This window comes from Aspergillus nomiae (genome assembly GCF_001204775.2).
Source record: "Aspergillus nomiae NRRL 13137 chromosome Unknown contig00157, whole genome shotgun sequence".
In the NCBI taxonomy this organism is placed as follows: domain Eukaryota; kingdom Fungi; phylum Ascomycota; class Eurotiomycetes; order Eurotiales; family Aspergillaceae; genus Aspergillus; species Aspergillus nomiae.
The window spans coordinates 28,242-42,302 of record NW_015378212.1 but is presented as its reverse complement, the minus strand read 5'-3'; the positions used below and the strand labels follow the sequence as shown (position 1 = coordinate 42,302).

General features: G+C 51.3%; 2 protein-coding genes across 2 annotated transcripts; one reads left to right on the top strand and one right to left on the bottom strand.

Annotated features, from left to right (window-relative positions):
- Positions 1-365: 365 nt before the first annotated feature.
- ANOM_007921 (isopenicillin N synthase) lies at positions 366-1,359 on the bottom strand (the record flags this gene model as incomplete). The annotated part of the gene is made up of 3 exons (XM_015553177.1): positions 366-485; positions 548-867; positions 915-1,359. 3 exons carry the CDS (start codon positions 1,357-1,359, stop codon positions 366-368), a joined length of 885 nt encoding a protein of 294 aa, XP_015406358.1.
- Positions 1,360-2,355: 996 nt separating this feature from the next.
- ANOM_007920 (N-(5-amino-5-carboxypentanoyl)-L-cysteinyl-D-valine synthase) lies at positions 2,356-13,683 on the top strand (the record flags this gene model as incomplete). Its single annotated transcript, XM_015553176.1, has 1 exon — positions 2,356-13,683. One exon carries the CDS (start codon positions 2,356-2,358, stop codon positions 13,681-13,683), a length of 11,328 nt encoding a protein of 3,775 aa, XP_015406359.1.
- Between the last annotated feature and the right edge of the window lie 378 nt (positions 13,684-14,061).

The window sequence follows — 14,061 nt, the reverse complement described above, 5'->3', positions numbered from 1 at the left end:
CTATGCTCAACGCCAATCAGAGGCTGTTTAATTGCTCTCATTCCGTTATTCGACGCGGAGCGGACCTAGCATCTCGGCGTATGTAGAGCTGTGGAGGTCAATTCGGCAAACAAAAAGTCATCCACGTAGTGGCAAATGCCAAGGGAATGGCTTCGGCACACTGGAGCTGAAGAAAGCAATGTATTAGGTAACCTCTTGGCGGTATCATTTTACAAGACAAGAAGGACAGGCTGGCAGTTCACGGTCTTCTACTAGATGGGGCCATCGGCTGCAGCATAAACTATTTCGAACGAATACGAGAGATGTGCACATTTCTGCATTAGGGCAATCAATTTATGACTAGGTACCTTCGACTAGCCCTCCTGCTAGGTCTGGCCATTCTTGTTGATCAGACTAACCAAGCCGTTCTGCAGATACTGGCCGTAGGACACTGGCTCCTTCTCCGTCTTGCCGTCGGGGTGCCGAGGGTCCCACGGTTGGACCGTCTCGTCAAAGCCCAGATTGACAAAAAAGGAAGTGATTGGCGCTCCTCGTTCACCCATTTTACCCGGTGAATGGGGGCGGGGTAGTAGTTATTGGTGATGTGTGCCATGTAGCTGCCGCAGTTGATCAGGTAGCCGGCGTCGTCTGCCTCAATGTCAAGGTAACCTTGAGGAGTCTCCACTTGCAGGTTCTGCACGTTGGACTGGTACAGGACGGTGATGAGCGACACATCTTCATGCCATTCAAAACTCAATTTGGTGCCATCCGCTGCGGTCTTAATGGCGGCGGGCGGGTAGGGGTCTAAGAAGGGGTAACGGATAAGAACGACTGATGAGAGAGCGTCGTCCTTCTTGAAGTGGCGGCTGAAGAAGTCCTCCTCCTTGCCTAGTCCCAAAGCATAGCCTCGCAGCAAGGCTGTTGAGAGCCCGAACACATCCCAGTAGTACTGCTCGGCGAAGTCGCGGAAGCCGGGTGCTTCGTCTCGTCGGGCCACACGTTGACCTCGTGAGTAGGTGTCTTCGATTGGATGCGAGGGTGGTCGGTCTTGAAATTAGGATTCAGATAACAGAAGGATTCCACGGCCTTTTTGCCTGGAATAGACAAGTAGTACCCAGCCCGGATCTGGTCCTGGTGCTCCTTATTGTAGGCGCGAATAGCAAGGTCCCATTTTTCTTCATCTGTAATGGACATGTGGAATTCCTTGGTCTTTTGCGAGAGTCGATTCACATCGATTCCATGGTTGATCGCGTAGAAGAAACCGGTGTCGCGTGAGGCAGCATCAATCGCGCGCGCGACCTTCATCTTCTCCTCCATATTGTCACCAAACAAGGGTGACACATCGATCTTGGGGACATTAGCCTTGGGAGCAGAAGACATAGTGCGTAGAAAAAAGACAATAAGGTTCCAATGGTTACAGCAGTGACGAAGAGAGGTAGAGCGAGATGTAAAGAAGGTGAGTTTTGCTTCATAGAACCATGAGTGATGGGCACAGTCGTAAATAGGACATCTCTTCCTCTCCGCCTAAAAGAGCCACGGAGGGTGGTTTACGCTCAGCCCACCGCCAAACCGGACCCATAATCTGTTAGCCCGATAACGAGGTCAGAGAGTCTTTGCTGGTCTGGGTACTTAACCAATCTGCATCGCGGCATATGAAGACGGCACAACTAGACCAATCATCGATCATCCGACAGGCATCAATGCCTTAGTTTGAGGAATGCAGGTACTATAATAGAAACCGAGCCGGGGATGTTCGCGTAACACGACAGGGTCCCCGGTCGATAAGTCATGGTGGACCTGCCAAGCCTCAACGGCCAAAGAAAGGTATACACTGTGTATCCAAATCCCACCCAGAGACGATGTCCCGAGGTGTAACAGCCCGCATTCACATGTCCGCATCACTTTGGATCTGATCGTTGCGTGTTAGATTATTCTCATATTTGGTTCAAAGAAAGCGACCCAAGATCCATTGGAACAAAAGATGGACCCTTCTCACTCTGTGGTTCCTGCAATCAGAGCCGGCCGTAGTTCGGACTATGCGTCCCACCCTTTATGGCATGACGGCGCGGGGCTGTTCCTGTGGCGCCGTGTGACGATCTCCTGGTGCGACGTGGGGATACTTCACGGCAAAGGAGCAAATAGCATCTGGTGTGCTGTGGACCAGAATAGACGGGAATTCTCCATACTGTCTCGGGGGGACGTCTAAAGTAGCACAGCCGGTTTTTGTTGGAAATGGGCCAAGCAGAGAAGATACCTTCGCAGCGGGAGATGAGCGTGGCAAGCCCAATATAAAGTATTTCCTGTATGGCTCCTAAATCGTCAGTTATGGCGTCTTTTTAAACTACTTTTGTATCATTACGCTTGTCAACGACCAACATGACTCAATTGCAGCTGGGAAGCGAAACCAGTTCAGGATCGATAAGCTTATCGAGGACCATGGACTCCAGGGCCAATGAGGGTGAAAATGTTGACAGTGACATGGTTAAACCCAGCAATGGCGACATCAACCCTCACAATGGGAATGCGATGGGAGGCAGGATCCACATCCGTGTTCCCGGGGGTATCGAGCGATGGAAGGATTTAATGAGCCAGGTTACCGAGCGCTGCGACGTGAGTGGTCTAACAACCAATCCCACGAAATATCAGCTTGCATCGACGGGATTCGGTGACGCGAGCACTGTCTACCGGCAGCGCTTCATGACGGTGCCTAGTGAGGTACACTCCGCGTTGCAAGAGCTTTGTGTTGAACGCCGTGTCAGCGTAAGATCCGTTATTCTTTTCGCCATACACCAGATGTTAAAAGGGTTTGGTAATGGATCACAAACTATTACCGCCTCTCTACACCTTGAGGAGAATCCCCAAGATTCTCAGCTATCATGGGCGGTGTCACCTACATTTGTCAGCCATGAGAACAGAGAGGAATGCTCCGTGGCGCAAGCCGTTGAGGGTATTGAAGCGGTGCGCAGTTCGAAGAACCCGTTCACACACACAATCGACAAAGCGTCAGATCTCGTGGACTTGGGGTTGTTTGACTTACTCGTCATCTTTGCCGACGCAGACGGTGCTCCTCTTCCATTATTTGATTTCCCCTTAGCGGTGATGGTGGATGAGGGTGAAACAGGACTCCAGCTGACTCTGCGCTTCTCCGACTGTCTTTTCGATGAGGAGACAATATGTAATTTCACAGATGCCCTTAACATCTTGCTCGCTAAAGCAGCGACAGGAGGAGCGACACTAGTTAGTGATATCGAACTACTGTCATTAGAGCAACAGCAGCAGCTGGAGGAATGGAACAACACGGACGGCGAATACCCAGCATCCAAGCGGCTGCATCATCTAATTGAAGAGGGGGCTCAGCGCCACGAAGACAAGGTGGCCGTGGTTTGCGAGGAGCGAAAGATCACCTACGGCGAGCTTAACACCCAGGCAAACCGTCTCGCACGCTATCTTCACTCAACAGGCATCCAGCCAGAGCAGATTGTCGCATTGTTCCTCGATAAGAGCGAAAAGCTTATTGTTACCATTCTGGGTGTCTGGAAGTCTGGCGCAGCCTACGTGCCCATTGACCCGACGTATCCAGATGAGAGAGTTCGATTTGTGCTGGATGACACCGAGGCACAGGTCATCATCACCAGTAATCGACATGCCGAGAGGCTTGAGCGACAGATCGTCGGCGACAGAAAACTTCGCATTATTCCTCTGGAGCCATTGCTCGAATCACTTGGTCAGGATACCTCGAGCATTCCAACGCACAACTTGGATGAGCTATGTCTCACGAGCAGGCAACTAGCCTACGTGACTTATACCTCTGGAACCACGGGGTTCCCAAAAGGTATCTTCAAACAACACACGAACGTGGTCAACAGTATCACCGACCTGTCCGCCCGTTATGGGGTGACCGGGCAACACCACGAAGCAATTCTGCTGTTCTCAGCCTACGTGTTCGAGCCATTCGTTCGCCAAATGCTCATGGCGTTAGTAAACGGCCATCTCCTCGCCATTATCAATGATGCGGAAAAATATGACGCGGACAAAATCCTTCCCTTCATTCGCAGACACAACATTACCTACCTCAATGGTACTGCCTCTGTTCTACAAGAATACGACTTCACTGACTGCCCGTCCCTGAAGCGAATGATTCTGGTGGGTGAAAACTTAACAGAAGCACGGTATCTGGCTCTGCGCAAGCGATTCAAGAACCGCATTCTGAATGAGTATGGATTCACCGAATCAGCCTTCGTAACAGCCCTCAAGGTCTTTGAGCCCCAGTCAACTCGCAAAGACACGAGTTTGGGAAGACCTGTGCGCAACGTCAAGTGCTACATCCTTAATCCTGCTCTCAAGCGTGTTCCCATTGGGGCCACAGGCGAGTTGCACATCGGAGGGCTGGGTATTTCAAAAGGATACCTCAACCGTCCTGATCTCACACCGACGCGGTTCATCCCCAATCCCTTCCAGACGAAGCACGAGAAGCAGCTCGGAGTCAACAGCCTAATGTATAAGACTGGAGACCTGGCCCGCTGGCTTCCGAACGGCGAGGTTGAATATCTGGGACGCGCAGATTTCCAGATCAAGTTGCGTGGCATCCGAATTGAGCCCGGTGAGATTGAGGCGACGTTGGCTCAGTACCCTGGCGTCCGGACAAGTTTGGTAGTGTCCAAGAAGCTCCAGAAAGGCAATGAGGAAACCACGAACGAGCACCTCGTGGGTTACTATGTCTGTGACAACGCCTCGGTATCCGAGACGGACTTGCTGTCTTTCTTGGAAAAGAAACTACCTCGATACATGATCCCGACGCGGCTGGTACAGCTGTCGCAGATCCCAGTGAACGTGAATGGAAAGGCGGACCTGCGAGCCCTGCCAGCAGTCGATATTTCCAAATCCTCCGAGATTCGTTCTGATCTCCAAGGCGACATGGAATCTGCCCTTGGAGAAATCTGGGTCGACGTATTGGAAGCCCGCCCCGGATCGATCTCTCGCAGCGACAACTTCTTCCGTCTCGGAGGGCACAGCATTACCTGCATCCAACTCATTGCACGCATCCGAGAGCGGCTCTCGATAATTATCTCTGTAGAGGATGTCTTCGCAACAAGGACACTGGAGTGCATGGCAGACTTTTTGCAGAGCAAACAACAGGAAGCATCTGATGGGCGCTGTGGGAGCGAGTCTGCAGCGCAGTCAACGGCACTGGAGGGAGATGCAGCCACCAATAATGTTTATAGGGCAAACAGTCTTCAGCAGGGATTTGTATATCATTATCTTAAAAATACGGAACAGTCCGATGCATATATAATGCAGTCTGTCCTGCGATATAATATCAAGTTGTCGCCAGACCTGTTCCAGAGAGCCTGGAAGCACACTCAACAGGCCTATCCGGCATTGAGGCTTCGTTTCAAGTGGGCAAAGGAAGTTTCACAAGTGATAGATCAGAATCAGCTGTTGGACTGGCGTTTCTTCTACTTTGACGATGTGCCTACGGGTGCTGTTGAGGATCAGAAATTGGTCGACTTGCAGCGCCAGGACCGCGAGGAGTCATACAAACTGGATGCCGGTAGGCTATTCCGCATCTATCTGATACAACACAGCGAGAATCGTTTCACATGTCTCTTTAGCTGTCACCATGCGATCCTTGATGGTTGGAGTCTGCCGCTTCTGTTCGAGAAGGTCCATGAAACTTACTTGCAACTGCTTCATGGGTACAATCTTGGCCCGCTCGCGGATGACCCTTACGCTCGCACTCAAAGGTATCTCCAAGCGCACCGTGAGGACCATCTCGATTATTGGGCCGGGGTGGTTGAGCAGATCGCCGAGCGGTGCGATATGAATGCCTTGTTGAATGAGCGTAGTCGTTACAAAGTCCAACTGGCGGACTATGACCAGGTACAGGACCAGAAACAGCTGACAGTGGCAATCGCTGGAGATGAATGGCTAGGGCAGCTCCGTCAGACCTGCTCCACCCAAGGCATTACCTTACATTCGATCCTCCAGTTTGTTTGGCACGCAGTGCTTCATGCTTATGGAGGCGGCAGCCATACCATCACTGGCACAACCATCTCCGGAAGAAATCTGCCCATTAGCGGGATTGAACGATCCGTTGGGCTTTATATTAATACGCTGCCACTGGTAATCGATCATTCAGCATACAAAGACAAGACTATCATGGAGGCCATCGAGGATGTGCAGGCTAAAGTAAACGCGATGAACAGCCGCGGAAATGCGGAACTGGGCAATCTTCGCAAAAACGACTTGAAGCATGGATTATTCGACTCATTATTCGTGCTGGAGAACTACCCGAACCTGGACAAGTCACGGGTTCTACAGCACCAAAGCCAACTGCGATATTCAATCCAGGGAGGTACTGAGAAGTTGGACTACCCGCTGGCTGTCATCGCGCGAGAAGTGGAGGCAACTGGCGGAATCACTCTCTCTATCTGCTACGCCAGTGAGTTGTTTGAGGAGGTGACCATTTCCGAGCTACTTCGTATGATCCAGGACACTTTGATGCGGGTTGCGCGAGGCTTGAATGAACCTGTACGCAGCCTAGAGTACCTCTCATCTGCCCAACTGGAGCATCTCGCCACGTGGAATGCTACGGAAGCGGAGTTTCCCAACACCACGCTGCATGAAATGTTCGAGATGGAAGCGAACCAGAAGCCCGAGAAAACAGCGGTCATCTATGAGGAGCAGGCCTTAACCTATCGCGAGTTGAATGAGCGGGCGAACCGCATGGCACATCAACTAAGATCTGACGTCAGTCCGAAGCCCAACGAAGTCATCGCCCTCATAATGGACAAGAGCGAGCATATGTTCGTCAGCATCTTGGCTGTGTGGAAGAGTGGAGGTGCATATGTTCCCATTGACCCTGGATATCCTGACGACCGTATCCAATATATTATTCAGGACACCCGGGCCATCGCTGTCATTGCGGACTCTTGCTATCTGCCTCGCATCAAAGGAATGGTAGCATCAGAAACACTTCTTTATCCCTCTGACTTGACAGCCACACCAGATCCAAAGTACGGTGCAGCAAACCCTTCACCGTTGAGTCGGAGCACAGACCTAGCCTATATCATCTATACATCTGGTACGACAGGCCGGCCCAAGGGCGTCGCATTGGAGCATCATGGAGTGGTAAATCTGCAGGTGTCGCTGTCTAAGATATTCGGCTTGCGGAGTACAGACGATGAGGTGATACTCTCTTTTTCAAACTACGTATTCGACCATTTTGTGGAGCAGATGACTGACGCACTTCTCAACGGCCAAACTCTACTGGTGCTCAATGATGAAATGCGTGGAGACAAAGACCGACTCTATCAATACATTGAGAAGAACCGAGTGACCTACCTATCTGGTACCCCATCTGTGGTATCAATGTACGAGTTCGGCCGGTTTAAGAACCACCTCCGCCGTGTAGACTGCGTTGGAGAGGCGTTCAGCGAACCGGTCTTCGACAAGATCCGCGAAACTTTCCATGGCCTCGTCATCAACGGCTACGGTCCGACGGAGGTCTCCATCACCACCCATAAACGCCTCTATCCGTTCCCAGAGCGGCGCACTGACAAGAGTATCGGTCAACAGGTCCATAATAGCACAAGTTATGTGCTGAACGAGGACATGAAGCGCGTTCCTATCGGGGCTGTCGGCGAGCTCTACCTAGGAGGTCAAGGTGTGGCACGAGGTTATCACAATCGCCCAGATGTGACCGCGGAGCGATTCATACCCAATCCATTCCAGACAGAGGAGGAAAGGATATCAGGCCGCAACTCCCGCCTCTACAAGACAGGCGATTTGGTACGCTGGATCCCAGGGAGCAACGGGGAGATTGAGTACCTGGGCCGCAATGACTTCCAAGTTAAGATTCGCGGATTGCGCATTGAACTGGGTGAAATCGAGGCGATCCTATCGTCATATCCTGAGATCAAACAGTCCGTGGTGATTGCAAAGGACCGCAAGGAAGGAGGACAAAAATTCCTCGTTGGCTACTACGTTGCTGATGCAACACTGTCATCTGCCGCTATTCGGCGGTTCATGCAGTCTCGATTGCCTGGCTACATGGTACCATCTCGCCTCATACCAATCAGCAAACTCCCCGTCTCTCCCAGTGGAAAGTTGGACACCAAGGCCTTGCCCCCCGCCGAAGAAGAGAGCGAGATCGACGTGGTGGCGCCGCGCAATGAAGTCGAACGCACCCTGTGTGACATCTGGGCAGAGCTCCTTGAGGTCCGCCCAGAGGAGATTGGAATTTACAGCGATTTCTTCAGTCTGGGAGGCGACAGTCTGAAGAGCACGAAACTCTCTTTTATGGTTCATGAGGCCTTTAACCGCGCAATCTCAGTCAGCAATCTTTTCCGTCACCGAACAATTGAGAACCTGGCACACCTGATCGTAAACAACGCCGCGGATGTGAATGAAATCACCCCTCTAGAATACAATGAGAGGCAGATGATTCCCGTTTCCAGCGCCCAAGAGCGGCTTCTCTTCATTCACGAGTTTGAGAATGGCAGCAATGCGTACAACATCGACACCGCTTATAAGTTTCCTGGCTCGGTTGATGCCTCATATCTTGAGCAGGCGCTGCGTGGAATCCTTGCTCGTCACGAGGCGTTGAGAACATTGCTGGTCAAGGACGACAAAACCGGCACCTATCTCCAGAGGATATTGAGCCCCGATAGCGCCCAGCGCATGTTTTCCATCAAGGTGGGCATAATCAAAGCCATGGAGCAATTGGAGCAAGAAATGGCCACTCTATCCCAGCACGTTTTCCGCCTGGGTGATGAACTGCCTTGGCAGGCCCGTATTCTTAGGCACGAATCAGGCAACTTATATCTCATTGTGACGTTCCACCATACCAGCTTCGATGCATGGTCGTTAAGTGTCTTTGAGCGAGAACTTCAAGCCTTGTACGCGCTCCTCCACAAAACAAACAGTGCAGCAACCTTGCCCACTCTAAAGGTCCAGTACAAGGATTATGCCCAGTACCATCGCCGGCAGCTTTCAGGCAATCACAGTAGCTTATCCGACTTCTGGTTGCAAAAGCTCAGTGGGTTGGAGTCGTTACAGTTAATCCCGGACCGTCCACGACCGGGGCGTTTTAACTATGATGGCGACGATCTCAGTTTTGAACTGAGTCAAAATGAAACACAAAGCCTGAGAGAGGTTGCCAAAAACTGCAAGTCCAGTCTGTATGTCGTCCTGCTATCCGCCTATTACGTGATGCTTGCATCGTACGCGAGCCAGACAGATATCGCAGTGGGTATCCCAATTAGCCACCGAACACATCCGCAATTCCAGTCCATCATTGGATTCTTCGTCAACCTCGTCGTGCTTAGGGTGGATGTGTCTCAGTCCGGCATTCGCGATCTCATCGGAAGGGTCATGAAGGAGCTTGTGCAAGCACAGCTACACCAAGACATGCCGTTCCAGGAGGTCACGAAGCTGTTGCAGGTGGCTAATGATTCTAGCCGGCATCCGTTGGTACAAACCGTTTTCAACTTCGAAGCCCGTCCAGATCAAGAGCATGATGCTGGATCACAAGGTGAGGGCGTATTGCAATTTACTCAGCACCACCCGGTTCAGCCCCTCGCTTCAGTTGCGAAGTTCGATTTGAATGCAACGATCACCGAACTGGATTCGGGATTGAGGGTCACCTTCAACTACGCCACCAGCCTGTTCAACAAGACCACGATTGAGGGCCTCTTGCATACCTACGAATACCTCATTCACCAGTTATCGAAGCTAAGTGCAGAAGGAATCAAGGATGATACGCAGTTGTTGTTGGCTCGTCCGCAAGAGAATGGCGATGCACACCTACCATTGGCGCAGTCCCCGCTTGTAATGCCTGCTGAGAATCAGAAAGCAGCGTCGCTAAGCCAGGCCTTCCAGCACGAAGTTTCACTGGCCTCGGAGAAGATTGCTGTCATTCAAGGAGATAGAGCACTCAGCTATGCCGATCTGAACAAACGGGCTAACCAGTTATCACGATATATACAATCCGTCTCCTCCATTGGAGTTGAAGGCCGAGTAGCCCTGATGCTGGACAAGAGCATCGAGACAATTGTTTGCATTCTGGCGATATGGAAGGCTGGTGCAGCATATGTGCCGTTGGATCCAACCTACCCGAAGGAGCGCGTCCAGTTAATACTGGAGGAGACCCAGGCGAAGACTATTCTTGTGAACTCCCATCATGCCGTTAAATGTGAATACATGGGCGCAAAGGTGATATCAATCGACTCGGTCCCCGTCACGACCGAGGTCAGTCAACAGTTGCCCGTTGACCTGCCTGCCATTGCCGGGCTAGACAATCTGGCGTATATAATCTTTACTTCCGGCACTTCCGGCAAGCCCAAGGGCGTTCTAGTGGAGCAAAAAGGTGTTCTATTGTTGCGTGATGCCCTCAGGGAACGGTATTTCGGCAATGGCTGCGCCAAGCATCATTCAGTACTTTTCCTTTCTAATTATGTCTTCGATTTCTCTGTCGAACAAATCCTATTATCGGTGCTAAGCGGACACAAGTTGATCATCCCCCCAGCAGAGTTCGTCGTCGATGAAGGGTTCTATAAGATGGCCAACACTCACGGTCTCTCGTATCTAAGTGGAACTCCATCCTTGCTGCAACAGATCGATATGGCACAACTACACCACCTGCAGGTCGTCACTGCAGCAGGTGAGATGTTTCATGCCACGCAATACGAGAAGATGCGCCGCAGATTTGGCGGTACGATCTACAATGCTTATGGTATCACCGAGACCACGGTTTACAACATTATCACGGAATTCACTGCAAATTCGAGTTTTGAGAATGCTATACGCGACGTGCTTCCCGGCACCCGAGCGTATTTGCTCAATAAGGCGCTTCAGCCCGTCCCGGTCGATGCAGTCGGAGAGCTCTACCTGGCTGGCGATTGCGTGACACGTGGTTATCTCAACGAACCTCTTCTAACAGATCAGCGGTTCCTTCCCAACCCTTTCCGGAGCGAGGAGGATGTCGCCGCTAGTCGTTTCTCACGACTCTACAAGACCGGTGACTTGTTTCGATGCCGGGTTAGCCATCAACAGCAGCCACAACTCGAATACCTAGGAAGAGGCGATCTGCAGGTCAAGATGAGAGGGTACCGTATCGAGCTCTCTGAAGTGCAGAACGTTCTTGCCTCTAGTCCTGGTGTTCGGGAGTGTGTCATCGTCGCCAAATATGACCAGGAGGATACCTATTCACGGATCGCGCAGTCCCTAGTCGGCTACTATACCGCTGACAATGAAACAGTGCTGGAAACTAACATCCTCGCATGCATGAAAGCGAGGCTTCCAGCATACATGGTGCCCAGCCATCTCTGTCGTCTGGAAGGTGCACTTCCTGTGACTATTAACGGAAAGCTTGACATCAAGGGACTGCCTGAAATTGACAACGCCTCGGGGCTGTTATCATACAGTCCGCCAAGGAACATACTAGAGTCTAAAGTATGTAAGTTGTGGGCATCAGTGCTGGGTGTAGAACGATGCGGAATCGACGATGACCTGTTCAAACTAGGTGGTGACAGCATTATGTCATTGCACCTTGTGGCCCAAATTCACAATCAGGTCGGTCGGAAGGTCACTGTTCGAGACATCTTTGAGTACCGTACCATTCGAGCACTCCATGACCACGTCTTCATGAGGGACACAGATCCGGACTCTGTCACCCAGTTCCGTAGTGAGCAGGGGCTGGTAGTTGGCGAGGCGCCCTTACTGCCGATTCAGAACTGGTTCCTGTCCAAGCCACTGCAGCATTTGAGTTATTGGAATCATACCTTCTATCTCCGAACTCCAGAGCTGGATATTCCTTGCCTGAGAACTGCCATCAACGAATTACAGCAGTATCACGATGCTTTCCGTATGCGACTGAATCGCAAGGACAATAGATTTGTACAGTCTTTTGCCGAGGGCGCTTCTCCTGTCCAGCTACGGGTACTAAACACAAAGGATGTTGATGGACCTACAGCAGTTAACCAGGTACTGCGCGAGTGGCAGTCAGGCTTTGACCTCGAGGATGGCCCGATCTGCGCCATTGGCTACCTGTATGGGTACGAAGACCGATCTGCGCGAGTATGGTTCTCCATCCATCACTTCGCCGTCGACACTGTTAGCTGGCAGATCCTGGCTCGTGACTTACAGATGCTCTACCAGAACGGAAGCCTAGGGTGCAAGGGCAGCAGTATCCGGCAGTGGTCTGAAGCAATACAAAGTTACCAGGCATCAGCGTCTGAAATAGAGTACTGGAACGAACTCATTGCACAAACGGCTTCCAGCACCTCTGCGCTTCCGGCATCGACCGGGTCACGTATGCATCTGACAAGGAGTTTGAGCACTGAGAAGACAGCTTTGCTGCTCCAAAGCGGCAGCAATCGGCAAGATATCTCCGTGTACGACTCTCTACTAACTGCTGTTGGATTGGCACTCCAAAATATCTCTTCAACGGGCCCAAATATGGTCACCATCGAGGGGCATGGTCGCGAGGAAGATGTTGACCAGACACTGGATGTCAGCCGCACCATGGGTTGGTTCACCAGTATGTATCCATTTGAGATCCCCCGTCTCAATACCGAGACCCTGGTTCATGGAGTAGCCGCTGTAAATGAACGGCTCAGGCAGGTCCCTGCTAGAGGCGTCGGGTATGGAGCATTGTACGGCTATAGTCGACACCCTTTGCCTCAGATTACTGTCAACTATCTGGGAAATCTGTCTCGCAAGCAATCAAACCCCCACGAATGGGTAATCGCCGTGGGCGACAATAATCTCGAGTATGGACTCACGACAAGCCCAGAAGACAAGGATAAGAGTTCCTCCGCCGTCGATATCACAGCTGTGTGTATCGATGGCACTATCATAGTTGACATGGACAGTGCTTGGGGCCTTGAGGAGAGTGAAAAATTCATCTCAAACATCGAAGAAGGATTGAACAAGATCATCGGGGCCGTAACAAAACAACAATCCTCTTCACCCCCAGCGAATCCTCAATTAACTGAGGAGACGTACACGCCATATTTCGAGTATCTGGAGCCGTTACGACAGGGTCCAACGCTGTTCCTGCTGCCCCCGGGAGAAGGAGGTGCCGAAAGCTACTTCAACAACATCGTCAAACACCTACCCGCGACAAATATGGTTGCCTTTAACAATTACTACTTGCACAGCAAACGCTTGGGCACGTTCGAGGAGCTGGCGAGTATGTATCTTGAGCATGTACGCAGCATTCAACCACACGGGCCGTACCACTTCATTGGGTGGAGTTTTGGAGGAATTCTCGCAATGGAGATGTCCCGGAGGCTGGCGGGATTGGGCGAAAAGATTGGCCTCCTTGGAATTATCGACACCTACTTCAATGTACACGGAGCGACACACAGCATTGGCTTGGGAGACGCCAAGATCCTCGACCCTATCCACCACATCTACCGCCCCGATCCAGCAAATTTCGAAGGTCTCCCATCTGCGACGGACCACATAGTGCTGTTCAAGGCCATGGAAACGAACGATCAGTATGAATCGGAGAGTCAGCGTCGCCTGTATGAGTACTACGACGGAACACCCCTCAACGACCTGGATACGTTGCTGCCAAGCGATACCGCCGTTCAACTAGTCCCGCTTACCGGCGATACTCACTTTTCTTGGGCCAGAAACCCACCGCAGGTAGACCGGATGTGCGCGGCCATCAAGGAATATCTCTCTGGTTATTAGCCCATAAGTAGGTGTGTCAGCGATGGTCGAAGTGATGAAGTAAACTTATGAAAGAAACGATACATGATAGAATCGTGTCAGGTTGGATCTGGTGCATACACAAAGAAGTGGCAACGGCTTGCTATGAGGGGGATGGCCTGTGCTTCTATATCAAGTCCGATGGATGAAGATTGTTATAGGAATAAAAGCTAGACCAGGGATTAAGTAGGAGGAGTGTCGATATTGGAAAAATAGCAGAGGGCTACGGTTTAGGAAGGTGCATATTCCGGGAATCCGTGATAAGATAAGCGGTTCACTGCCATGTGCCTCCCATGACATCATCCAAATTGTTATTATCAATAAAATGCCTTCTTCTCCAATGTCTATCCACAGCTCCAC